This window comes from Neopelma chrysocephalum, unplaced genomic scaffold (assembly GCF_003984885.1).
Source record: "Neopelma chrysocephalum unplaced genomic scaffold, ASM398488v2 Primary Assembly neopelma1_25, whole genome shotgun sequence".
NCBI classification, from domain to species: domain Eukaryota; kingdom Metazoa; phylum Chordata; class Aves; order Passeriformes; family Pipridae; genus Neopelma; species Neopelma chrysocephalum.
This window is the reverse complement of record NW_020897694.1, coordinates 40646291-40671676: the sequence shown is the minus strand read 5'-3', so window position 1 is coordinate 40671676 and position 25386 is coordinate 40646291. Positions and strand designations below refer to the sequence as shown.

Below are 25386 nucleotides of genomic sequence, written 5' to 3'. Positions count from 1 at the left end.
AACTCTGGGCACAGTAATCTGATGCATTTAATAATGGCCAGTCTTCACGAACGAAGATTTTGGGAAAGGTCTTTTACCTTTCCAGCCTGCGCAATGGATTTTTTAGGTGAGACACAGCATGCGCTGAACTGAGCCCACCCTTTAATCCTAAGGTTCATCTGCCGGGGCCAAGCAAGCTTGGACAATGGCAGTGAGGTCCTCAGGACGTAGGTTTGTTTAGAGTGACCTTCTCATAGATGGATGGCCTCACAGGGCTAACGAGCTCCATCTGCCCGGGAGACTGGGATTCGAACCTGGGTTGCAGCAGTGAGAGTCCTGCATGCTAACCACTAGGCCACCAGGGGTCCCGATGCATTTAATATCATCATTTTTAATGTCTTTCCTTTACAGATTTTTATTTTGTTCCTGCCTAACTAGGATAGAGAAACTGCCTTGAATGCAATCATGACATAACTATTGTTCTGAGTGGCAGCCACTCTGTTGCTTCTCTGGGGAATTATTATGGTCATTAGACATTAATTACCTATTTGTAAATACTGCTCTGAGCTACTGATGGCTGGGGCAGGGGTGAGTCTCCTAGACATCTTAGTGGTCTTTCTTTCTTGACTAAACTTCAAATATTCCTTTGAAGAAAAATGGGTGGAATAAAGACATACTTTATATGTCTGAAACCCAGTGTAATAAAGTGCTAAAAGTCTGGCAGGTTGTTTGAAAATAAAGTTTTAAGAAGTCTTCCATGTTAAAGGAGCATTCATTTTAGGAATCGCTTCTCAGACCACAAAAATAATCTGTTCCCAGGTTATTCATTTATATTCAGCTAAGAGAGTTGCTGACCGAAGGTGGAGCTGTGGGAAAGACCACAGCTTGACAGAGAAAGCAGTGAACTGAGGTTAGAATATGAGGAGGATCAGATACTAAGTTAGGTAAAGGTGAACATTCAGCCTTGTTATAGATTGTCGTTTTAGTTGATTTCCTTGACTTCTTCAATCACATTTTTTAAATATCTAGTCTGACAATAATATGCTGTTACCACACATTTAGTCAAATAACCCTTTAGGAGATTTAAAGAGGAAGCCACAGCATAAGAGATTACATTTTTTTTTAATGAAGATGATTTGGGGAGCTTGTATAAATCATCAAACTTTTAACAGTCAAAAAACCTCTTTACCATGGAAAAAACACTACTTCTATCAAAAGAGCTAAACAGAAGAATGTTAACAAAATTTTTTCACTGAAACCTCTGTTTGTTTTTCTTTCTTGGCAGATGGAGATTCTTGAAAAATAAAGGGATAAAATTAGAAAACAAAGATAATTTACCTGATAAAGTTAATGCTGAAAATATACAATTATTGTTGTAGAATAGAATCTGTATTTTCATCTATCACAACAGCAGTTTTGAATGACCAGGATTGTTATACAAGGAATTATAATCAAGTCTAACTGGTTCTTCTTGAAAATTCCAAGATAAATAGCCAGGTAGTGGGCAGTGTAAGCTGCATTCCTGTTGATGAAAAGTGTTCTGATTGCAAAACTAGAGCATTTGATTTTTCTAGGTGTTGCATGTCTGCCTGCCTGAGTTTTGGCTTGCTCACATGTGACTTTACCACTTATGCAAGTCTAAGTGGTAACTTAAGGCATGTTTAGAATAGGTACTGATTTTTGGCACATGATAGAAAAAGAACATTTCATTCCTATGTCTTAAACTTGTCCAGGCTTTAACTCCCAAGAAGTAAAAAGATTATTCTATATAGTAGGGTTTCATGTACTATTAAGGGATACTTCTCAAGGATCCTTTTCGTCTGCAGATGTAATAGAAGTACTTTCCTTCTGGAGTTCTGTCTGTCTTTGCCTTCAGGGCCAAATTCAGAAGATGTCTAGCTCATGGAATAATTTGGTTATCAGCAAGTATAAGTGCAATCTGCCATAAGGAGAAAAGGCACATTTGTAGCAGAGCAAATAAATTAGGATAAGCTTCTTAACCCATCTCCTTTGAAATGAAAGTTTTATTGGAGTTGTCGTTTTATTACATGTCAGAGGCTAATTTAGATAATAAGACTATACTGTGTTAGTTTTCTCAAGCCATTTTTTAGACCTTTTCACACAGTTTTAGCTGACATTTTTACGTGTGTTCCAATAAGCTAGCCTTGCAACGATTTTCTGGAGCTACAGAGTGAGCTGTGTGAAAAGAGTGTAGTTGAACCTGCTGCGGGGGGGGGAAGAGGACTAGATTACGTAAGGTCCTTTCTCTCTCACTTTTATATGATTTTTTTCCCTTGAAGTTTTAGCATTTTCTGTTTGCAGTTTTTTATACTGTTTCTTATGTCATTTTACAAAACTTTTGATAATTGGTAAGATCAGTAGACAAATATGCAGCCATTTACTCTTAATCACCACTATAGTTTTATCTTAAGGCGTATGTTTGTGCCCTAGCCAAGGAACAGAAGAGAGGCTGACAACTTTTATTTGGTTGTCTTGCTATGACTGTATGGTTAACTCTCAGAGTGCCACCTATCTCCTCAAGTCATGCAGACAACATAGGAGTGAATTAAAAGTGCTCTTTGAAGTGACTAAGATGCTTTTAAAATCCATTGATGGCTTTAAATAATCTGTTCCATAACTAAATCTCCATATGGGCATTGTTGCTAGTTAGAAATTATTACAGTCTCTAGTAGAAAGATTATCACAGTTCAGAAAATTAATATGATTCTGAGAATACATGATTGTCAATTTAAGATTCAATTTCAGTAAATTATTAAACTAACAAATATACTCCTACTTCTTTTTTTTAATTTAATCCTGAAATGTGAATTATGAAGTTTTTGTGTGTTTGGTGTTTTTTTACATAGAATGTAAATAAAATTTTCTTACAAAGACTCCTAATCTGTGCATTTGTTTTCAGTACACGTTTTGGAACTTTGTACCAAAAAATTTGTTTGAGCAATTCAGAAGAATAGCTAACTTCTATTTTCTCATCATTTTCCTTGTTCAGGTAAGCTATCTCCATTTTTCAGTAAGTTCCTGGACTCTTTCTAAAAAAGAGAGGAGTTGAAAAAGGTTTAAAAATTATATGGTTTTGATGACTAAGGAGGTAAATGGTTGAGCCTGGACAGCCTTTTACACTGATGATGTGACAAAAAGAGTCTTATTTAATTTGCAGGTTGTAAATGTTAATCTAATCTAATGAGAATTTGATACCATCACTGGTTTGATGGGAAGACATGTCTTGATAAAATTTAAAAGAATGAATGTCATTTTTATTTTGTACTAAACATCCGGATCAGTAATTAGTATTATAAATTATGTTGATGATAAAGTTTTATTAGTTTTGCAAAACATGATATTTTATAACAAAATAATTCCTTGGCATCAGTTTTCCAATTGTAGTGTCATTAGAATCTGGAGAGAAATCGAAATATAGATACTGGTATGATGTTTACTTAGGTGGGGTACATAAATACTTGTTTTTGTAATTAATACCATGAATAACTAGTGTGTTGCTTTCTATATGTCTTCATTCTGAACCTTTTGCAACCACTTAAATATGCGAAACAGTAAAAATCTTACTAAGTGAAACCTGTATTACTTTGCATACCAGATTCTGTAGAAAGAAAAGTGATGTGGATTCCCATGACAATTTAGATTTTGTCATTTGCACTCCCTCTCTGAATTCTACCTCTTTGTTTATGTTTGCGGAAGCCGCAGCTCAATTTTTCAGGATTTACTTTTTCGCATGCATAAGAACAGCTGTATTGTATAACATGTAAAGCCAGTGCTGTGCTAATTTCTAATGGTGCTCCATAATTTTACCTCCAAAGCTGCAGCTTTCCAGTCTAATACTTCCTTTAACTCTTGCAAGCCAATATTTTTGTGAGACATAAACGTCTAAATGTTAACGTGATCTAACTACAGTGTTGTATCTTTTTATACCATCTAACTTTTAATTTTTGTTGCTATAGTATATATTCTTAAAGTTGTATTGAAGTGCTGTTCTTCTTAATTAAAGTTCCTTGCTGCCTTGTAACATAGTGGTGAAAGGATTACTTGAAAGATCTTACTTGAAAGATTGACTGCTTACATTCACAAAAATATAACTAGAAAATATTTGTTCCTTTTGTTGCAGTTAATTATTGATACACCTACTAGTCCAGTTACAAGTGGACTTCCACTTTTATTTGTCATCACTGTAACAGCTATTAAACAGGTGAGTAATTTAGTTAGCAAAAGTAAAATTAAAGAGAACAGTCAGGTCAGTTTGGATCTGTCCAGGCAATGCCCCCTCCCAGCCTCTTGCCCACCCCCAGCCTGCTGGTCTGGTGCAGGGGAAAGTTTAAGAGAAAGCCTTCATCCTGTGCAGGCACTGTTCAGCAGTAGGCGAAACACTGGGGTGTAACTAACACTGGTTTAGCCCCAAGTACAAAAAACAGCAACATATGGACTGCTGTGAAGATCCACTCTAGGCAGACCCAAAACAGAGGATAATTTTGCCTGTTCCTTAATAGATAACCAATTATCTTTGCAGTCTTAATGCCAAATGCAGACTTTTCCTTCACGAGTTTTCAAAGAAGCTGTGGCAAGTTGTGATTCTGTTTCTTTACAGTGCTAACTATACATAATTGAGTATATTCTATGGTTGAATTCAGCTCTTCTTGTTGAGCTGAAGTTGTGTATCACAAGTTGTGATACATGCAAGAACTATTTTAGTGTGGCTTTCCAACTATTAAGATTCGAAATGTTAAATTTTAAAGTCTTACTGTTACTAATGACCTACCAAAGCCCAGGTTATGACATGCTGTGCCACTACTACAGTCCTGTCTGTCTCCTTGGGTCTTTCTCCCAGTGACTGGTGTAGATTTTGGTACCTGCTTGAGGAGCTGTTCCAACCCCTGGAAGTATAATACACTGAAGTTTAAAGTCTCTTATGAGTTCCCAGATTATCTCTGGGAGTATTTAAGGAAGTGATACTTTTTTTCTACATTGAATTTTCAAATGTGCTCAAGCGAATTAGATGTAAAAATGCTATGGATTACAAGTGGTATTTTCCATCTCTTAACCACTGGTGACTTTGTCAGTCCTAATCTTTATCATATGGCAGCACCTTTTCAATTTGGAAGTTCCAGATTCCCTGTCCTTTATTTAGTTTGTCTGTTTGTATGAAACACAAATTCATAGGATAATTGAACAATAAAAATAAGTTTCGCACAGTCTTTTGAAAAATCCTTCCCGACTATATATACTGTATATAGGGTTAAAAAATTTGGCTTAATTGTATGACAATTGGGAAGTATGACCACCTCTAGTCAGGTCATCTCTTAATCATCTCGCAGGATAAAATCCCAGTCTTTCCAGATCTATTTTGTACACTTCTGTCTTCTTGGCAACTGCTTTTATAAGTACTTTGCACTTACTCAAGGGTCAATAGAGCATGAGCAAGAGATGATCACTTAAATACCAGAAACTGTTCTGCACATTGGAAACATCCCTATTCTTCAAAATGTCTTCATTAAAATACATAATGTTGTTGACCAGTGGTAATTGTGAATGCTCTTTTTCATAGATGTCCAGCATGGCTGTAGTACTCATATGTATCACAATTCCATTTGTTCTAGTGAGAATATTTTTTTCCTTATCTTGATCAAGGATAATTTTAAAAATTTTTCTTGCGAACTAGAGCTATTCTGTCTCTTTGTAGCCAAATGTACATCACTGCATCATTCCATTTCACTCTTTTCTAGGGTTATGAAGATTGGCTGCGACATAAAGCTGACAATGCAATAAATCAATACCCTGTTCATTTCATTCAACATGGTAAACTGGTTAGAAAGCAAAGCCGAAAATTAAGAGTAAGTAACTATGATCTAACAGGTTTTGGGAGTCAGGCTTTACACACTTTACATGTAAAGTAGATTATACAGAAATGTAGTATGATGATATAGCATTTATTGCGTTTTATGGAGTTTAGACCTACAATATACTAATTTTTAATTTAATGCCTCTGAATAAAGTATTTTTATAAACTAGTTAAGTTTCTGCTTTCTTTGCCTGGTTAAACTCTTTTGAGAAATGTTCCTATCATTTTCTGGTTTTTAACTTGAAATTAATCTCATGATTTATCTTTACTCCATTTCTGTCATCTGCGATTATCATTGAATTATAGAATGGCTTGGGTTGGAAGGGACTTTAAAGATCATCCAGTTCCAATCCCTCTACCATGAGCTACACCTTCCACCTCTACCCTCTACCTCTACACCTTCCACTAAACCAGGTTGTTCAGAGCCTCATCCAAACTGATCTTGAACACTCCCAGGGATGAGGCATAATTACTATCATGCACATTAATAATTTATTAATTATGATTGTGACAGTCAATGCTATATATACAGAGATATGCTGATGCCTTTGAGAAAGCACGCAGGATCACTCTCGAGGAGAAAAGACAATGCAGAAAGAATTATGCCTTGCAGAATATACCACCTAAGGAGTCTTTCTGCTGTGCCTTTTGCAACCGGACGTGCCTATCTCATGTTGGCCTTTTTAGCCACCAGCACACTTGTAACAAATGTGGGTAGAGCCCTCCCCAAATCTTCGTTCGCGAAGCCTAGCCATGAAAAAAAGGAAAATGCATACATATATACACAACACATTTCTTCATTACCCAGCAAACCACAGTCCCTTCATTGACCTTCTGAATGTTGCTACAATTCCCTTCTTGAGATTTTGAAGGTTATTTTCAGAAATTAATTTTTGCTGTTTTTTTCTCCCCCCTTTTCATGAGCAGATTAACTTTTTATCATCCTTTTCTTAAGAACTCAGAAAATTTGATAGATATGTGTTTGGAATTTTCTTATTTTTAATATGTTTATTTGGGGTATCTTTTTCTGCTCTGCTGTGTTTGGGCATAAAGGCATCAACAGTGTTCACAGCCTCTCTGCTGTGACCTTCCCTTTGAGTGTAATAGCTTCTGTCTAGGGCTTCCCAGATTAAGATGTCACATGCTGAGAATTCTGTGTGTGTAACTAACCCGTTAAATATTCCAAACAAAAATAATAAAATACTGCATAACTGAAGTTTGAATTCAATTAGTTAATCTGTTGCCTATGTTTTCTTAATTTCTCCCCTATTCCTTGCCTTTCAGAGATTGTGTATTGAGCACATAAATGATAGGAGAGACAGACATAGGAAATATTTGCTTGGAAAGGGATATCTGTATGTATGGGTAAATATGGGTAAAATTCTCTGATCTGTATAACATGAGAAAACAAACTAGGTTGTATAAAGGTGGACCTTTCTGCACCTAAAGCCTTTAGACATTCAATTAAAGAAAGGAAAAAGATTTGCTAAAAGAGGAGGTTTCTTTTTCACAGCAACAGAGAACGGTTGAGGTTGGCAGGTGTCTCTGGAGGTTGTCTGATCGAACACACCAGCTCAAGCAGGGCCACCAAGAGCTGTTTGCTCAGGACCATGTACTAGACAGGTTTTAAATATCTCCAAGGAGGGAGACTCTAACACCTCCTTGGGCAGCCTATTCCAGTGCACAGTGAAAAAGAGATGGATTCCTCCCATGTTTCAGTTTGTGCTCATTGCCTCTGGTCGTGTGATTGGGCACCACTGAAAAGAACCTGTTTGTGGTCTCTTTGCATCTTTAGCTGACATAGTGACAAATGTTGCTGGAACACCTTTTGTATTTTATTAAGAAGATGCTGTGTGCTAGTACTTTTATTTGTTTTGGGTTAAGGAAAAAGAGAATTTCATACCTGATAGTTGCAAGTATGCTTAATAGCTTGCGTTCTCCCCTGCCAGGTGTACAATCTGCAATTTTTCATCGCTATTGGCTAAGAAAAGAAAAGCCTTTTGCATATCTACAAATAGATAAATCTAATTTATGATCATAATTCTAAAATTTTATTTTAAGATGTTAATGTTGCTAATTGTTGTCAGGCTATTTTGCTTAACTAGAATTAACTGACTCCTGCCAGCTGCTGAGGGTATTGGAATTTAGCTTTATAAGCACATGACAAGAACAATGATTAAGCTGAGTCTTAGTATAATGAATTATGACATAAAAGTATATTGAACAGATGTTGACCTACATGAAACATTGCAAGAATTACATATTTTTGATGGTATTTTTATTGAAACTCTGGTGTTCTTAAGATGTGGAGTATGTCTTTGCAACTTGTTAATTTGTTTATAATTATTTGTAAAAGGTAACCTCCAAAAATGTAGCAAATGCCTTCTTTCTCAAATGAATGATTTGCAGGAATATTTTGAATTTGTAGTTGGTTGGCTGTTCTGTGACGCTTTAACATGCTGCAAAATACTGCCTATGTTTGGATGAATAAAAATTCATTTGCTCATCTGTAAACGCGAATAAAAATAGGATGGACACCTAGTCACAAATTCTAAAAATGTATCCTGTTTTCATTGGCAGACTTGGAATTCTTAGCTTTTTCTATTTCTTGCTGTAATATTTGGAACTAGATGCTTATCCTCAAGAGCCAATGAGAGTAGCTCACATCTCCAGCTGGTTTTGAAACAGTGTTTTGTTGTATTCAGTCTTGAAGCAGGGATAATGTCTTCCATCTCTCAAACAATGTTGCAAAACTTAATAAGACAGTACTTGCAAAATGGTTAATCCTGAGAAGAGAGGTAGACCTCAGTCATTCCACAAGGTATAATTCTGTTTTTCAGAGATTTTTCTGTGGTTCTTTACTCTATGGCAAAATCCAAGTGTAAATGCAAGTTGGTGAATTTTCAAAATATTTGTGTGAATCTAGGTTTTAATTTTGAAATCTGAAATTTGGGCTGCTATATAAATGCATTTTATTTTCTTATGTTTTTTTCCTTAGGTTGGAGATATTGTAATGGTAAAAGAAGATGAAACATTCCCATGTGATTTAATATTTCTATCAAGTAGTAGAGGAGATGGAACATGTTTTGTTACAACAACTAGTTTGGATGGTGAATCCAGTCATAAAGTAATTAAATGTTCTACATTTTCTTTTTATGGCAAAGTTTGCTTTTAATTTTTTACACAGATCACAATATGACTTTGTGCTTATATGTGTGAGCAGATACACTAGTTTGCGTAATCTGTGTTTTTACCAGTTGATCTCATTTCTCTAAAAGTAACATTACTTTATGAAAAGTTTTAAAACATATTTATTTGTGATTTTGTCTGTGTCCGATCTGGGAATGCAGGTTGCAGAGATAGTGCACTAACTTTTTTGTACTTAAATGCTTTCACCATGACTTGATTTGTGAGTACACTGCAAGGTACTGGCATGTAATCATAGAATCATTAAGGTTGGAAAAGACCATGTAAGATGATGCCCAAGTAGGAGCATTTAACGCTACATCTTATTTGAACTATGAGCTCTTATGTAAAAGTGAGTAAATGTATTTCATGCCAATCTGAAGTACATGTGCAAATTACTGTCTTGTATATCTGTCCTTTTTTATTTTATTTACACCATTTTATTCACTCCAGACTTACTATGCTGTTCAAGATACAAAGGCATTTCACAATGAACAAGAAATCGATGCACTACATGCTACCATTGAATGTGAACAACCTCAGCCTGACCTTTATAAGTAAGAAAATAATTTTTACCTGTTTCATCTAAGGTACCCTAGCAATAAATCATAAAAGATATCATAATGAAAAGATGCTGTCTGCATCTGTCTGGTTGGAGGGAACCCCAGAGTGAGCTGGAAGTCAGGTTAGTCTTTCATCCATACTCCTTTTCTGCAGGTCATTCACCCTCAGGTGTACTGATGGGTAGTGGTCTCCGGAGATCACACAAAGCGATCCACTGGGGAGTGTGATGAAAATTTTATAACATCAATTCCTTTTTAATCTAAAAATAGAAAAGAAATTAAGCTTTACTAATGCTTAATGTATTTCTTGATGTTGGCACCCTTACTCAATCTGTATGTGAGAGAGCCCTATGCCACAGGCAGTTCTCAAGGAGTCTCCGGGGAAAGAGGGGGTGTTCTACAATGCAGAGAGGCTGCTTATGGCACCATCACTCATTCCTTTGCTTTCAGCATATTGCGAAGTATTGTAGTTTATGTGTGCTCAGTTAAGTGGATTTACAGATTATATTATCTAGTTTTAACTAAAGTAACACTCACAAAATGCTGAAATGGCTTAAAAAGATTCTTGTAAAGAAACTACAGAATGAAAATAATAACATTTGAGCACGAAGGAACTACGAGAAAATGGCAAACACTTCCACTCCTGATATGAGAACTTTACCTTGTAATGTGGCTGATTAAGCTACTGTTAATTTAATCAAATTTGACAAGAAGTTAGGCAGAAAAAATTTAAATTGTCGAGACTATTTGGAATACGGATTTACATCTACTGTTGTTAACCTCAGATCATGTGCTTTGAGATATTAGCTAATTATATTAACTAATTATAGCATGAAGTCATCACGATTAGCAGGACACTTAAAAACTAAATGTGCAGAACATGAAGAAAAAGCTCTGCAGTTGTTTAAAGTCATGCAATACTAAATATTTTACAAAAGTAGTGTACAAAATTTCACTAAACCTACTGATAAGTATTTAGAAGCCTCTTTTCAGGTTTCTTCCTTAATAGTGAAAGACAAAAAGCCCCATGCTGTTGGGAAAACACTTGGTTTTTCTGCCACAGTGAAAATCGCTGAAATAATACACAGAAAGTAATATGGTGACAAACAAAAATGTACTCTTTTGACAAATGTTGTTGGAAGATGCAGAGAAAATAATTTTTTGTTTCTGAGGTGTGAAGGTACCTCTTTTTCCCAATCTCAGTGACCAAGAAACTGGTCTAAAAATCTGCATGGTAACAGATTCTTTAGAAAATCAAGTCCATCAAAGGCTTGGTCCTTTTTTAAACGCCTGGCTCACAAAGCAAATCATAGAAAGTTGAAGCTTATGCTATCTTAGATGGTGGAATTTGTTGGAACAGCTGTTGACAGATGAATAATGAAAATGCTTATTGGTAGAAAACTTGAATCTCTGCTGATTTTTACTCGGCACTTTATTTCTCAACGAACCACAGTGGTGAATCTTTCTTTCCAAAGGCACATAGTATGATGTATCATAACAGACGTACATTGTCTTTAGATGTGGCCCTAATGTGTCGTATGTTCTCTGAGCAGACAGGTTACCAATCCAGTGAACCTCGGGGGTTCCCTTTCAGGGTAACAGGTTCACCAGCTCCCCACAGTTTTCCTCTACCAATCATAGCACTAATGTCAGTCTTAATCCCCTTTGATTTGAGATACAGTGCAAATACAGTGTACTGAATCTGGCTGGAATGAAGTCAGTTTTCTTTGTATCAGTTTTCCTAAAACAGTGTTAGTAGCACACCAGGGTCTTAGCTATTGCTGACAAATTCCTGCAGAGTGTCAAACTTCTTGTTCCTGGCTTTGCCCCTCCAGCAAATAGGCTGGGTGTGGGCAAGAAACTGGGGATGGATGGCTGACCTCAGTTTACCAGAGGGATGTTCTGTGGCAAGAAAACTGGGGGGGGATAGTCTCCAAAGTAGCTGTTGTTGGAGACTGGCTGAAAATGGGCATGCTGATGGGAGGTGGTGAGTGGTTGCCCTTGTATCACTTGGTTTTTTCCCTTCACTTAATAAACTGTTCTGGTCTTCCTTTTGCTCTTCTGATTCTCTTCCCTATCCTGCTGGAGAGGGAATGAGCGAGAGGCTAATGGGTGCTTAGCAGCTATCCAGTGTCAACCCACCACATACAGATAAGATGTACTTAGAGATATTCAGAGGGAGAATTACTTACTGGCTCTATGCTTTGGTTTGCTTTGGTTTTAATTCACTTGTAGGCTTTAGATGTTGTAAAGGATAGTAATTACACTGACTTATCTCAGGCAGTTTAGGCAATTAGTCTTCTTGCTATTTCTTGCTCATGGGTCTACTTAGAAGATTTATCCCTACTTTTATAATCTGGTATATTTTTTTTATATGCAAAATTTAGACTGACTTCCCATTCTGTATATTTTTGTATTTACATGTTTTAAATGTGTGTCAATATGTATGTCTATGTTCTTGTTCATGTTTTGGATAACTTGAGCTTGTTCAATTGGAAAATGCTCGCTGTGATAAATACTTTCTCGAAAATATTTCTCAAATAATCTATTAGCAGTGCTGTTAAACTACTTGTATGTTTCCCTTTCAGATTTGTTGGTCGAATAAATGTTTACCATGATAGGAATGAGCCTACTGCAAGGTAGGGAAATCCAGCGTTTCTACATATTTAAACATTTTCACAATTGAATAAATATCAATAATGAGAATTATCTTTGGTTCACCAGCATGGTGCTGCCTTGTCTTAATGATAGAATATTTTTCCTTAAAAGATTCCAGACTGTTATTTCATAAATCATAAATATTTCATTTTCTAATCATATTTTTCTGCTTTAATATTTTTGGTTTTATTCACTTCAATTTTATTTGAAATATATTTAGTTTGTAAATAGTTGTGAATAAACAATAAATAGTTTTTAAATAAATGTTGATAGGATCTTGACAACACTTGTACAATACTACCTCATTAGCATGAGATCTTGGTAGTGCACTAAACAATATGAATAGTATCACTTGTTTATTTCTCTCATTTTTCTTCTTAGATATTGAAGAGTTTGAACATGTCAAACAATCATGTTTAATTTTACTAAGGGTGTAAATGCCCACAGTGCTGTGTGTACAAGGAAGGCAACATCCAGCTTGCTGTACCTGATTTTGTTCGGGTCCTTGCCACATAGAGGCAAAGCAATAGGATGGAAAGCTGTTTGCTTGGGTGATACCCTAGATCCCAGCATGTGAGGAGTTACTCAGTTCTGTCTCAGTGCCTTCCTAACCTCTGCAGATACCTTGTTTTCTGTCACAATCTGCTATAAAAACTGTCAATTGATCTGTGTCATTAATGGAACATCACTCCACTAGTTTCCTGGAACTAGTTTCAGGTTTTACATCAGAGTTATGGCTCTGGAGTTCTTATTTGTTTAGAATTTGTGATTTTGGGTGAGTTTTATACCACAAGAACACTTTGAATAACATTCAAAAACACTGGACTTAGTTCTTGTGGGTTTTTTTCATTGTTGTTTGCAACTGGACTTGTCTATCTCGTATTGGCCTTTTTAGCCACCAGCGTGCTTGTAACGAACGTGGGTAGAGCCCTCCCCAAATCTTCTTTCGCGAAGCCTAGCCATGATGGTGATGATGATGATGATGATGATGATGATGGATAGAATCTGATAATTCTTCATGCAGTCTCTCTATAAAGTAGTCCTTGGTTTTGAACACCTATGGTGACTTATTTATTACATATCATGCTCCAAAATATTATTTAAACTGCATGGGTATCCTTACATTAATTCCCTTATTCCTCAATAAGTTATTTTACCTATATTCATTGACATGCTTTGAAATGTTTCCAAGAAGTATCTAAAGATACCTTATATGCCATTTATACTTAAAGTGGAAGAGTGTTTTTTCCTTAATAAATAATTCTAACATACAGAACACTATAGTTTATGTAAACCTAAAATAGATTTGAATCAGTATTTTTAAAAATAAGAACTGTGCAATTAGGATGATGAGTCTTTATTTATGTGCCTACACATATGGGTTTCAGGTGCATTGGTTCAAGATTCACCTTGTGAAATTATGGGCTTAATTTTAGGCATCTGATTATTTATTTTTAATTTTCAAATATTACATATTCCTAGGAAGTTTGTTAAACAAAATAAAAGTATTTGAATAAAACTAATTTCCTGGTTTACATGAATTTCACCGAGGTCTGATGTTTTTCTCTAAATGTTTATTTTCTAATACTTATGTTTTGCAGGCCATTAGGATCTGAAAATCTGCTCCTTAGAGGAGCCACTTTAAAGAACACAGAAAGAATCTTTGGTAAATATTTGTATTGACTATTTGAATGGACACCAATTAATAAGCAAACATCAAAAAAGGTTACAACCCTACAGTTACTACTGGGCATATGATTTCTTTTAAGTCACTGGATTTACAACTTCTTAATAAGGGGTACTGATGCTACATAGGAACACTTTAGTGGTTGAAAACTGTGACTGGAATGGGATTTAAATGCTGCTTAAAACTTCCCTCTAAGAACCAAGATATTAAAACCATTTCTAATTTTGGGGTATCATCCAAATGTTTGTTCTTTTTCTTCAGACTAAAGAAAATTAATGAAATGACAGAGTATAATCATCTAGTGAATTGTGCTCTTATAAAGTTATTGTACTGTACAGTCTTTAGTAAACAAGTTGTCTAATTTCAGGTGTTGCTATCTACACTGGCATGGAAACTAAGATGGCATTAAATTACCAGGCAAAATCACAGAAGCGATCTGCTGTAGAAAAGTAAAATTTCTAATATTTATTTTGGGGGTTTAAAACTGCATGCTTGCTGAATTATGAAAATGGGATTTATTTTTTTTTATAAAAGCGTATGTTTCATTGATTTAAATAAAAAAAAAAAGAGGTAGGAGTTTTGATTTTGCTTCTTTCTGAATATTTTTAGTTATAATGCCAGTCATATAAGGCCATATAAATAAAGTTTCTCAAGACTGAATTATTATTAATGTTATATGTTTAACAAATCAAGCCATTTTAATTTAATGCCTAGCTTTTTAAGATATGATGTTTTGCTGTACCAGAAGACTTTTCTTTCACTGGTTAGAGTACACCTACTGACAGTTTTCCAAGGCTGTGTGTTTTATTATTCTAACATTCAATGCTTTTCATTGCAATTAAGTCTTGAATTCAGTAAAAATAACTTTTTTAATGCACTTCACTTTTGGTGAGCTGCAGTAACACAGTGCTTGTCTGTGGTGTGTTTTCCATGGTTTAGCTAAAATTAACAAGTTCCATATAGGCATATGTAATGGGAAAGTAAGACACTGCTATCCTTCAGCAACGAGCTGACACTGGTGGCATACTGTTTTTAAATTAGATTATTTTCTAGTCCTACTCTGCTGTCTGAAATCATCAGCTCTGAGTAAGGGGTCCAACCTTGTAAAAAACAAGATGTCATTTATTGAGGCAAGATATACTGACCAGCCCTTCTCTTACGCAGTGACTAAGCAATGATGATGTGTCTGTCTCTATTGTTATTAATGTGAACATGGCTTTTAGTTCAGGCCCATCGTTAATGAAAATATAATTTTAAATGCAAAATGTTCTTGTTCTTTTTTTAGATCTGTCTATTAAAACATTACAGCTACGAAGCAAAATGTTCTTGATGGTTTTATATTTCTATAAAAGTACTTATGTGAGTGAGTTTATATTGATTCAGAGAAATGGCATAAAAAGGTCTGCAGAGGCAAGCCCAGTTATTCTGTTATGACTCTATCTATGCTATTGTTTTCACTAATATATTAGTTTTGATAATGTGTCACACATTTTGGAAACAATTATAGCAGTTAACATTTTAAATAGAAAATAGTCCTCAATGTTTTTCTTCATTAGAAAAAGACCGTAGAAAAGTTATATACCATCTTAGTATTGTTAAACTTGCAACAAAGGTTAGGCTGAAGCATAAGTACATTTTTTTAATAAACTCTATAGCTTATATGCGAATGGAATTCTTATTTTGCCCTTTTTTTTGTTTTTTAGATCAATGAATGTATTTCTTATTGTATACCTCTGTATTCTCATCAGTAAAGCACTAATAAATACTGTTCTGAAGTATGTCTGGCAGAGTGAACCATTTCGTGATGAGCCATGGTATAATCAGAAAACAGAACCAGAAAGGAAAAGAAATTTGGTATGGAAGTAAATCAAAATACAAAAAAAGTTTTTCTAAACCCCTGATTTATAAGGATTTACTGAAAAGTATATACAGCTTGCTTACTTACCAGTCATAAATTTTTGCTTTTTTTGCTAACAATGGTGATAGTGTATTTGTAGAAAGCTTGTTTATTAAATTTTTGCCCTTTAGTTGTATGTGTGAATTTAACTGATGAGAAAATGTCTGGCTTAGTATAGAAAGCTTCATGAAAGTGTTTTGGAGTTGCCTGTCATTTATGGAAATTACTAAAGAACTAACCTTTTGCAGAGAAATACAAGACTGGAAGGAGTCCCACAGCTATTGGCAATCCTGTAACAGACATGTTTAAAAGAATCTACTGTGGGAATCTCTATAAAATAACCCTCAAAAGCTTGGTTTCATAGAGCTGTCTCATGAGAACTAGAGGCCAGCATCAAGAGTTACCAGTGTCTGATGTTCTTACAGGAACAAGGTCGTTGTCCAGAATGGATACCCAGATAATCCAAAGTAATGAACTGAACCCTGCACTACAGAAAGCACAGTATTATTTCACTAAATCCTCCCAATCAAACTAGGGGAAAATTTGCTTCCCTACCCTAAATGCATGATGAGCACGTGCTAGCCAGGCATTTTCTAGATTTCTCATTACCACCAGTAGCACTACTTCAACATGTTCAGGAGGTTGACTGTAGCTCCACCACTGAAAAAACTGAACTAGAGTGTCTGCACATGTTCTACTTGTTCTAAGAGAGGGAAAGGAATCCCTTTATTTATTAATGAAATGCTGCCTGAAAGTTACTTATTTTGGTAATCCTTGGAAGAGTTGCTATAGTTCTACAGTATTTTTCTGGTAATCTGTGAACATACATGTTATTTTTTCCCTTGTTCTCAAATACATCTTCACCACTCTCATTAGTTGCTGTAGAACTTTGCCACAATGCTACATAACTGTATTCAACACCTGTATGTCTAAAGAAAAATGCAAACTTAAAATCAAAATTTTTATTTCATGCCAAATTAGTTGGGATGTTATAAACCATGAAGATCTACATCCTGTGCTGAACTGTGAACTGTGAAGGGCACTGCTTACTGTTTTAAAGTTATTTGAAAAAAATAATATGTAAATACATGTAGTAATTTTTCAGGTTTTGATGGTACATGAAAAAATCAATATTTTCATCTTGTTTCTTTGGCAGTTTCTTCGAGCTTTTACAGACTTCCTTGCATTCATGGTTCTTTTCAACTACATTATTCCTGTATCCATGTATGTCACTGTGGAAATGCAGAAATTTCTTGGTTCTTATTTCCTTACATGGGATGAGGAAATGTTTGATGAGGACACAGGTCTAGGACCACTGGTGAATACTTCTGACCTCAATGAAGAATTGGGACAGGTAAATTTCATTGAATGGTAATTTTTTTTCCCAACTGTCTCTAGTGCAGTTTTTTTTAAGTTGTTACTTAAAGGTGGGGGTTTTTTAGGGGTTTCAATATTGAGGCAAAATGAGTGTTTCCAGAGTGGTAACATTGCCCATCTGTATAACTGTATGTGTCCAGAATCCTCATTTAAGCTAACGTAATTTTAGCATGGAATTCTGATACTACCCTAAAGACTGTTCTGACAGTAACTGAAACAAATCCAGGCATATGCATTAAATACTAATCCCTGGGAAATTACATTTGTGTGCATTTTGTTTCCATTTCTGTGAAGATAACTGCCAAAAGAAATGGTTGTCTTCCTTTTCTGAAAGAGCCTGCATAGGGATCTTTAAAGGAAGGTGTAACCCAGTAATAAACTCAGTTTTGTTAAGAGATGATGGAAAATCTCTGTTTATATTCCTGCTGTTTTTAATTTGTGCTCTTTTGCAGATTGAGTATGTCTTCACAGATAAAACAGGAACGTTAACTGAGAACAACATGGAATTCATAGAATGTTGTATTGAAGGGCACGTTTATGTACCACATGTTATCTGCAATGGCCAAATTCTCCATGATTGTACAGGCATTGATATGATCGATTCATCTCCGGGAGGAAGTGGAAAGGTATGATAACTCTTTCTATGCTCTTGTTTTTTCACAATGAAACATGAAAATTGAACTGTACTGATGAAGGGAATATTAGAAATACAACATCCTTTAATTTCACTAATCAAAGTAGATAACTTCATAGACATTTTTCCTCTTCTAGTTTAGAATAAGATATAAAGGCTTGATAGGAAGTTTCTCATCTTACTGCAGATGTGAGACTGAATTAAAACCCTAAAATACAGAACTTCCTCTGGTTAATAACTAAAGAAATGTATTAACTGGTTTCTGTTTAACATTAGCTACAGAGGGGAAAGCAAGGCAGGAAACTCTTCCAAGGGGAAGAGTGCTCAATGCAAGCACTTACTTAGTCATCACTGAATGAAGATGTGGCCAAAGAATGGTTTATGATCAAATTAAATTATTTTAAAATATAGCCACATCTGAAGTGTGCTGCACATAGCATGTATATACTATGGCTCTTTTGCTGTATAAATTAAAGTAAGTTGAAAGTTCAGGAGTCTTCACATGTCAACAGGTGAGCAGTGTGTAAATGGGCAGGATAATCATAGCCAAAGGAAATTATATTTTTATATATATCAGTACAGTATCATATATATCAGTACAGTATCATATAATACTTTGGCCATACCTTTCACCCATAGCTCTCAGAATGTGGTCTGAAGTATGCTGTGTTTTTATCTTGGAATTACAGTGACAGTACACAAGGATAGATTTCAGATACGAAAATAAGGGTATAACACAACCAGGTATCCATGAAACAGAAATACCTTTCTGATGCAAGAAGCTGTCATTACCAAATAATCTGAAATTTTTTAGAAAGCATTTGGCTCCAGCTGCCAAAATATGTGCATTCCGGTAATTTATGTAGCTCCGAGAGGTGTTCAAGCTGCTTAAGAGACTGAAATCTGTACTCCCTGTTAAGACTTGTGCTCCAGGTGCTGCATCCTTCTGTGTGGACTCAGGACTCCTAAACTGTACCTTGACTAGTATTTAATTAATATAAGTTGTTAAAGTTTAAGCAAAAGAAAAACACTTTGAGCCACACAGTGGTGCTCAGAGGAGGCAGAAGTTGCACACTGTCTTCTTTTGGGCAGCAGAAGCTTGACTCACAGGGCAACACTAATGGTACAAGCAGCTATGAAGCAGTTGTGTGGTTACCATTGGGAAAGACTCGGCTCCCCTTAAAGGGAAGGTGACCTGTGACATTGCCTTTGTCTGATAAGGAACAGCAGTAATCAGTTCACCTTCCAACAGAAAAGTTTTCAAAGCAATACTTAAAAATGATAACACATAATGACAACCATTCTTTTTATTTTTTAGGAGAGAGAGGAACTATTTTTCCGAGCTCTTTGTCTTTGCCACACTGTTCAAGTAAAAGATGATGACAGTGTGGATGGATTGAAGAAAAACCAGCTCTCAAGAAGACCTTGTATATATATATCATCATCACCTGATGAAGTTGCTTTAGTTGAAGGAATACAGAGGTATGCGTGTAATTAGGTATTATACTTTTTTAATCTATGGATCTAATCACTGAAGTTCAAAATTGTTTTGAGCACAAAAATTGTAATAACAAGCACCAAGTAATCTACAGTTGATAATTTTCTTAACATGCAGTCATAATTATTCATATTCTAAAATCAACTAAAAGCAGTTTGGGATTTTGGTGTTGGTTTGTTATGGGTTTTTTTTTCAGAATATGAGCTTGTTCTTAAAACCTTATGACATGCTTAAACTGGATAATTATATATTTGTTGTATTCATTCTCTAGATGTGTGTTTCATTTTACAGACTTGGGTACACCTATCTAAGGCTGAAGGACAATTATATGGAGATATTAAATCGGGAAAATAACATAGAAAAGTAAGTGGTTAAAAATATAACAAAATAGACTGATGAAGAATTTTTGTTGATGTGTTTAATAAATCATTATTTCTTTATACATTAATTTTTAATCAGGAAAGTCAGAAACCTTACCTTTTGGTAGAAAAATAAAATATTGATAATTTTAATAAATCTTGGAGTTCTATATTTTCCCTTAGTCTAGTAGTTTGACATTATATGCAGTACAAAATATTGATATGACAACAAAGATGTGGTGTGAGGTTTATGAGCTAATCTCATAGTTCCTAACAGTTTTAGAAACTGGGTATTTTTCCTTTTTCATATGGTAAATAATATTTTTTTAAAAGAAAATGGTGTTTACCCAATTTGTTGTTCACAAATAATCTGTAGAATTTACAGGAGAGTGATATCTGTAAAATAAGTTTTTATAGCTGGTTCAAAGAAATTTAAAGCAGGTACTTTTTTGTTGTTGTTGTTGCTTTCCTTTGACATGTAGAATAAATTTTGTAGACCATAATATGAGTGAAATTTTCAATAACATTTAAGTAGTACAGCTGTTCCATGGGATGTACATACTTTTGAAAATGTTACCTTATGCTTCTATAGACGTCTACTGGTTAGGTCTGTTGTATATCTGGGTCTTCCTACATGGATACTCTGCTAACTATGCAGGGAGTCTTGGGGGCCTCCCCTATTTATTATTTGTAACCTGCTGTTTCATTCTGTACTAGTTTCATATTCTGTAGTACTCAACATAATTTTCCACGTTAGAAGTCATGTTTTAATGCTTGAAGTCATAATAATCAGTTTAGGGATCAGAAAAAACAGTTGTTTAAAAAATAATTCTGTTTCTGTTTCAGGTTTGAATTATTGGAGGTTTTGAGTTTTGATTCTGTGAGACGGCGAATGAGTGTAATTGTTAAATCTTCAACAGGTAGGACTGTCACATTCTGTTTATTCTTAAATTTTTTGTTTCACTTGAATTTGTTTCAGGTTTATTAAAGAGTTAGGCCTTAATCACAGTCTGTGTGCCTTTCTTTATAAAATAGGAGACCAGGCACTAGCATGGGTGCAAATGTTATTATGAAGTTGAAAGAAAACATTTTGAAAATGTGTTAATTTGGATGTTTTTTGAAGAAAGTATATTTGGTCATTCTGAATTCCATATGCTGTCTCTTTTAGGCGATATATTTCTGTTCTCTAAGGGAGCAGATTCCTCCATATTTCCTAGGGTTAAAGAAGGCAAAATTGAACAAGTAAGATCCCGAGTAGAACGCAATGCAGTGGTAAGATTGCATTTTCTTGATCTGTTCACGTGATATCAAAAAGAAATTAAGTGTTCTGACCTCCTGCTTTATCTGCTAAGAGATTTGTCTTTCCAGGCACCAAGGTTATTCTATGCCAAGGTTCACTTATGCTGTGTGGGTAGCAGCCTGTGTTACTCCCTTATTTGCATCTGTCCTCCATCTTATCTTCCAAATGGTAGTTGTGGTGCAATATGAATGCATTAGATATGCACAACTCTGTATTAAACCAGAGGTCATCAATTAGCTTTTTAGTGTGGCACTTTCATAATTGTGGTAGTTTGAATTAACTTTTGAATAAAAGAAAAGTGAAAAACTGTAAATCTCATTGCTAGTTTCAGTCCCCAGCCTTAGCAACTGTGATTTGCTGCCTTTGATTGCTTTACAAGCTCTGGGGAAACAGTGCAGTGATTGTTCATATCTTACATTTTTGCATGCTAAAAATCTGCTGTGAACTGGCTGATCACCTTTAAAAGAAATTCAGAACTCGGTTTTATCTAAAAGGTAGTTGTGAAACATTGAATTTTTCTGTGTCCAAAAATATGCAGAACTCATTGCAATGCAATATGACTGCTGGTCTTAAAAATAGCATAACATTTGCTGGCATCCAGTACTCAAACTGAAAAAAAAATATTGTTACAGGTATGTGAAAAAAACCTTTATAGTGTCACCTGCTTTTGTTTTGAAGATAAACTTCAAAACTCTCAAAGTGTTTTGTTTTAGTATATGAAACAGCTGAATGATAATCACAAGTGAAGAAGGCCAATTAAATTGAAAGAAGTGTTTACGTATCGTATCCATCCAATGTCTGTCAAGAAAGTAAGTCAGACCAACAGCTATTGTTTCATCATGGATAATTGGAAATAGGGCTGGCTTCTACATACAGAAGCCTCTGAAGGAAAATATACCTGCCACCTGCCCTTATCAATAACAAGAAACAGGGAGCTATTTTAATAATTCTCCGTCTTGATTTGGTAATAGTCAGTCACAATAAGTAACTATAGAAATACCTTCTCGATTAAAGTTTAAGAAGATAAAGTGCCAGTTAAATGCTATTGTGAGAGGCAATGTATATTTGAAGTTGCAAAATTTTTCTGTGTTATAGCAGCTTTTCCCCACCTCACACAGTCCATATACTCCCTTTCTCATTCATCACACAGTCCAGAAGTCTGATGCAGTCTGAAACACCTGCAGCTAAATTCTAGTTTTCACTTGACTGAAATGATACAGTTGGATTTTCACTTTCAATGCTGTCTGTGACGTTTTGTCCCTGTTCATGCCTCTGCTGCAACAGCATCAAAATCAGACTCTGCAGAGCTATTATTTATATTATTGTTATTTATTCTGACTCATCCTGCCTAATTATACACATAGAGAAGGAAACCTTTTTCTTGACTCTCCCTTCCCTGGTAATCTAATACATCCAGTTGTGTCACTGAGTTCTGTTTCTCTTCTGGAGGATTGAGGTTTGTCCCTCAGGTTGTAACTGCTTCCAGGGCAGCAGAGAATCAAGCTGAACTGTGTTCTGTAGCAGTCTGTACTACATTCACTTCACTATAAATGTGACTAGTGGGACGCTTTGTCTTAGTAGTAAAGTGATTTTTGTTTTTCAAATATTCCAGCATAAACGACAAGAAGTCTAAGAAGAGCTTTATAATATGCATTTTGTTCCTTTTGATTACATTTTTAGGAGGGATTGCGAACATTGTGCGTTGCATATAAAAAGCTCACAGCAGAAGAATATAGCAAAGTACAGAAGCTGCTTCAGAATGCAAAGTTGGCCCTCCAGGATCGGGACAAGAAATTGGCAGAAGTGTATGAGAAGATAGAAAGAGATTTAATTTTACTTGGTGCTACAGCTGTTGAAGATCGGTTAGTACATTTCTTAGTTTCTTATGTTTAGTGATGTTATCAAAGTAATTGAAGAGTCTTTTTCTGCATTAGAGACTTATTTGAAAAACCCTTTATTTGAATCAATTCTACACCCTTAGCTTGCTGAAGTTACACATGGTAACTTTATAATTTAGTAAGCTAGTAACAGTAGTTAGGTGTACAAAATTCAGTGTATTCGAGCCATTTGCAAGCAGTTCATGTAATACTTCACTGATGAAATTATAGGGAAAAGGTTTGGAAGAAAGAACTACAATATGGGCATTGAGGAAATAAAGGAATAATAGAATCATTAGATCTTTAAAAGATTCGAAAACATGTACTAGTCCCCAGACGTTTTTAGAGTCACACGTTGGGGAAAATTGTTTTATCTGATAACTTTTATTGAAATTTTTTATTTGGAATCTTTCAGTAAGAACCTCTGAATTTCTCATTTCCAAGCAGTCCATCAATATGTGTTGTCAATTGACTTTACAGACTACAAGAAAAAGCTGCTGACACTATTGAAGCACTCCAGAAAGCGGGAATTAAAGTTTGGGTTCTAACAGGAGACAAAATGGAGACTGCCGCAGCTACTTGCTATGCTTGCAAACTCTTCCGAAGAAGTACACAAATACTTGAGCTAACCACAAAGAAAATTGAGGAACAGAGTTTACATGATGTGCTTTTTGACCTAAGCAAAACTGTCCTAAGACACAGTGGCAGCTTAACTAGGGATACTTTCTCAGGGTAAGGAAAAAGTTGGATTTTCAAGCCGGGAATGTGGTGCTGTGCATTTCTTAAACAATGAAATGATGACCAATTATGTTAAGAACAGCAACATAGTATGTTTCAGTTTCTGTTGCTAAAGTGTGAATTATTGTATGACAATTAAGTATGTTTGTTCTACATAAATTTAAATTTTCAGTCATGGTTCTTTATCTTACTTATGTTACTGCTTTAACTATTTAAAGAAAAATCACAACTGGTATTGCAATTATTTATTTTTCCAGTGCAAAACTGTTTATTCTTGGGGAAAAAAAAGAAGTTATAAAGCAAAATACTGTTTCTAACTTCTAAAAAGGAAGTAGATATGATATATTTGTGTAATCAGAGTTAGTATATGATATAATTTCTTGATAAGACCAAGGCCACAGAGAGCAGCAATATATGGCTCTTTCTAGGGAAGATTATGCTACATTTACAGAACAGATGAGGACCAAATCTTCTGGTCTGCATAAAAATACTTCAAGTGACCTAAACTGTAAAGAAGTCATTGACTTCTGTGTATTTTGAATTTTCATAGAAATATAGGTATAACGTATATAGAAGTGAAACATAACATGGAATAAGATTAAAAATAGCATTAAAAAGAAAAAAAAAGTATACTGTAATTAAATCTCATACAGGCAGTAAATTAGGCTGCTTATTTGAAGGTTTATAGCTGGTACACATTGCTTGCTTTCCCTGCCCCACTCCCCCCCCAGTAAAAACAAGAATTGAATTCTAAAGCATTTTTATCATCTTAAGATGTTAAGAGGTTACTGGGCTTCCAGACATAATGGTGCATATTTTATTTGCTTTTTTTTTAATATGGAACCAGCTAGCAAGTACATTGTATATGCATTTGTAATCAGTTTGTACTGAAGGAGCAACAAGCTAGCAAGCATTTGCGATATTATTTTAGCAGAGAGTTCTATAACTCTTAGCCTTACAGCTTGAATTTCTGGGCCAGAGCATTTTTCTTAGCTCTCCTTACACTTCAAACCCCATTGGTCTAATGAAGAACATGTGTATATTCAGCTAAATAAATATTTCTCTGTCATCTGCCCCACATTTAGCTGAAATTCCATAGGCCTTACAAGGTATTATTAAACATATTTGTTTAACTTTTTGTGCAATGCCAGTTTTCTAGATGTTAAAACTCTTTAGAATTTTTTTGCCTTTGGTCCCAGAGCTGGAGAATGTGCTAAGATAGTAATAGCAGGATTCTGCCTGTATATTCAAATTCAGGCTGAAAATATTTCACAATAATATGCCAAACATTCAGTACACCGCCTGAACTTGGTAACTTTTTAGTTGGTATCATTGTACACTAATGGCATTGCTCTATTTGTGCCAATGGTAGCAAAGTGCCAAACATATCTGTGAACTGTTATTAAACATAGCTTATGGTACTTTATATTATTTGCCAAAAATAGCTTGTGTTCTAGTACTGAAGATGGAGACACCTAAAATACATTGCTGTTAATAAATATGGTGTTTTCCTCACAAACACTGGTCCTGGTGAAACCATGTTTGTTGAAACCCCATGCACAGTCATATAACCTTAGAGCACTGAAAAGTGAGTAAAAATAAACCTCAGTGTATGTTTGTACAATCTTCACTGTTGAGCTGAAGCCTGAGGCTGCTGTGTAGTGCAGGAAAAGGCAAGGGTGCTCTGAAATAACTTGTTCAGATGCCGCAGAAAACGGCTCTTGAAATGTGGACCATCTTGCTGAATTGTTCAGCATATGTTGT

General features: G+C 35.1%; 1 protein-coding gene across 4 annotated transcripts in view; it reads left to right on the top strand.

Moving 5' to 3' along the window:
• Window positions 1-25386, top strand: part of ATP11A (ATPase phospholipid transporting 11A) — a 115265-nt gene that overhangs the window by 63966 nt on the left and 25913 nt on the right. For all 4 annotated transcript variants that reach the window (XM_027675065.1, XM_027675066.1, XM_027675067.1 and 1 more), the window contains exons 3-19: window positions 2900-2989; window positions 4121-4201; window positions 5733-5840; window positions 8847-8975; window positions 9488-9591; window positions 12186-12236; window positions 13857-13921; window positions 14310-14391; window positions 15646-15796; window positions 16996-17193; window positions 17669-17842; window positions 19169-19332; window positions 19640-19711; window positions 20554-20627; window positions 20876-20979; window positions 22688-22869; window positions 23365-23616. In XM_027675065.1, the coding sequence (XP_027530866.1) occupies window positions 2900-2989; window positions 4121-4201; window positions 5733-5840; window positions 8847-8975; window positions 9488-9591; window positions 12186-12236; window positions 13857-13921; window positions 14310-14391; window positions 15646-15796; window positions 16996-17193; window positions 17669-17842; window positions 19169-19332; window positions 19640-19711; window positions 20554-20627; window positions 20876-20979; window positions 22688-22869; window positions 23365-23616 (2081 nt within the window). The remainder of the gene's footprint in view (window positions 1-2899; window positions 2990-4120; window positions 4202-5732; window positions 5841-8846; window positions 8976-9487; window positions 9592-12185; window positions 12237-13856; window positions 13922-14309; window positions 14392-15645; window positions 15797-16995; window positions 17194-17668; window positions 17843-19168; window positions 19333-19639; window positions 19712-20553; window positions 20628-20875; window positions 20980-22687; window positions 22870-23364; window positions 23617-25386) is intronic.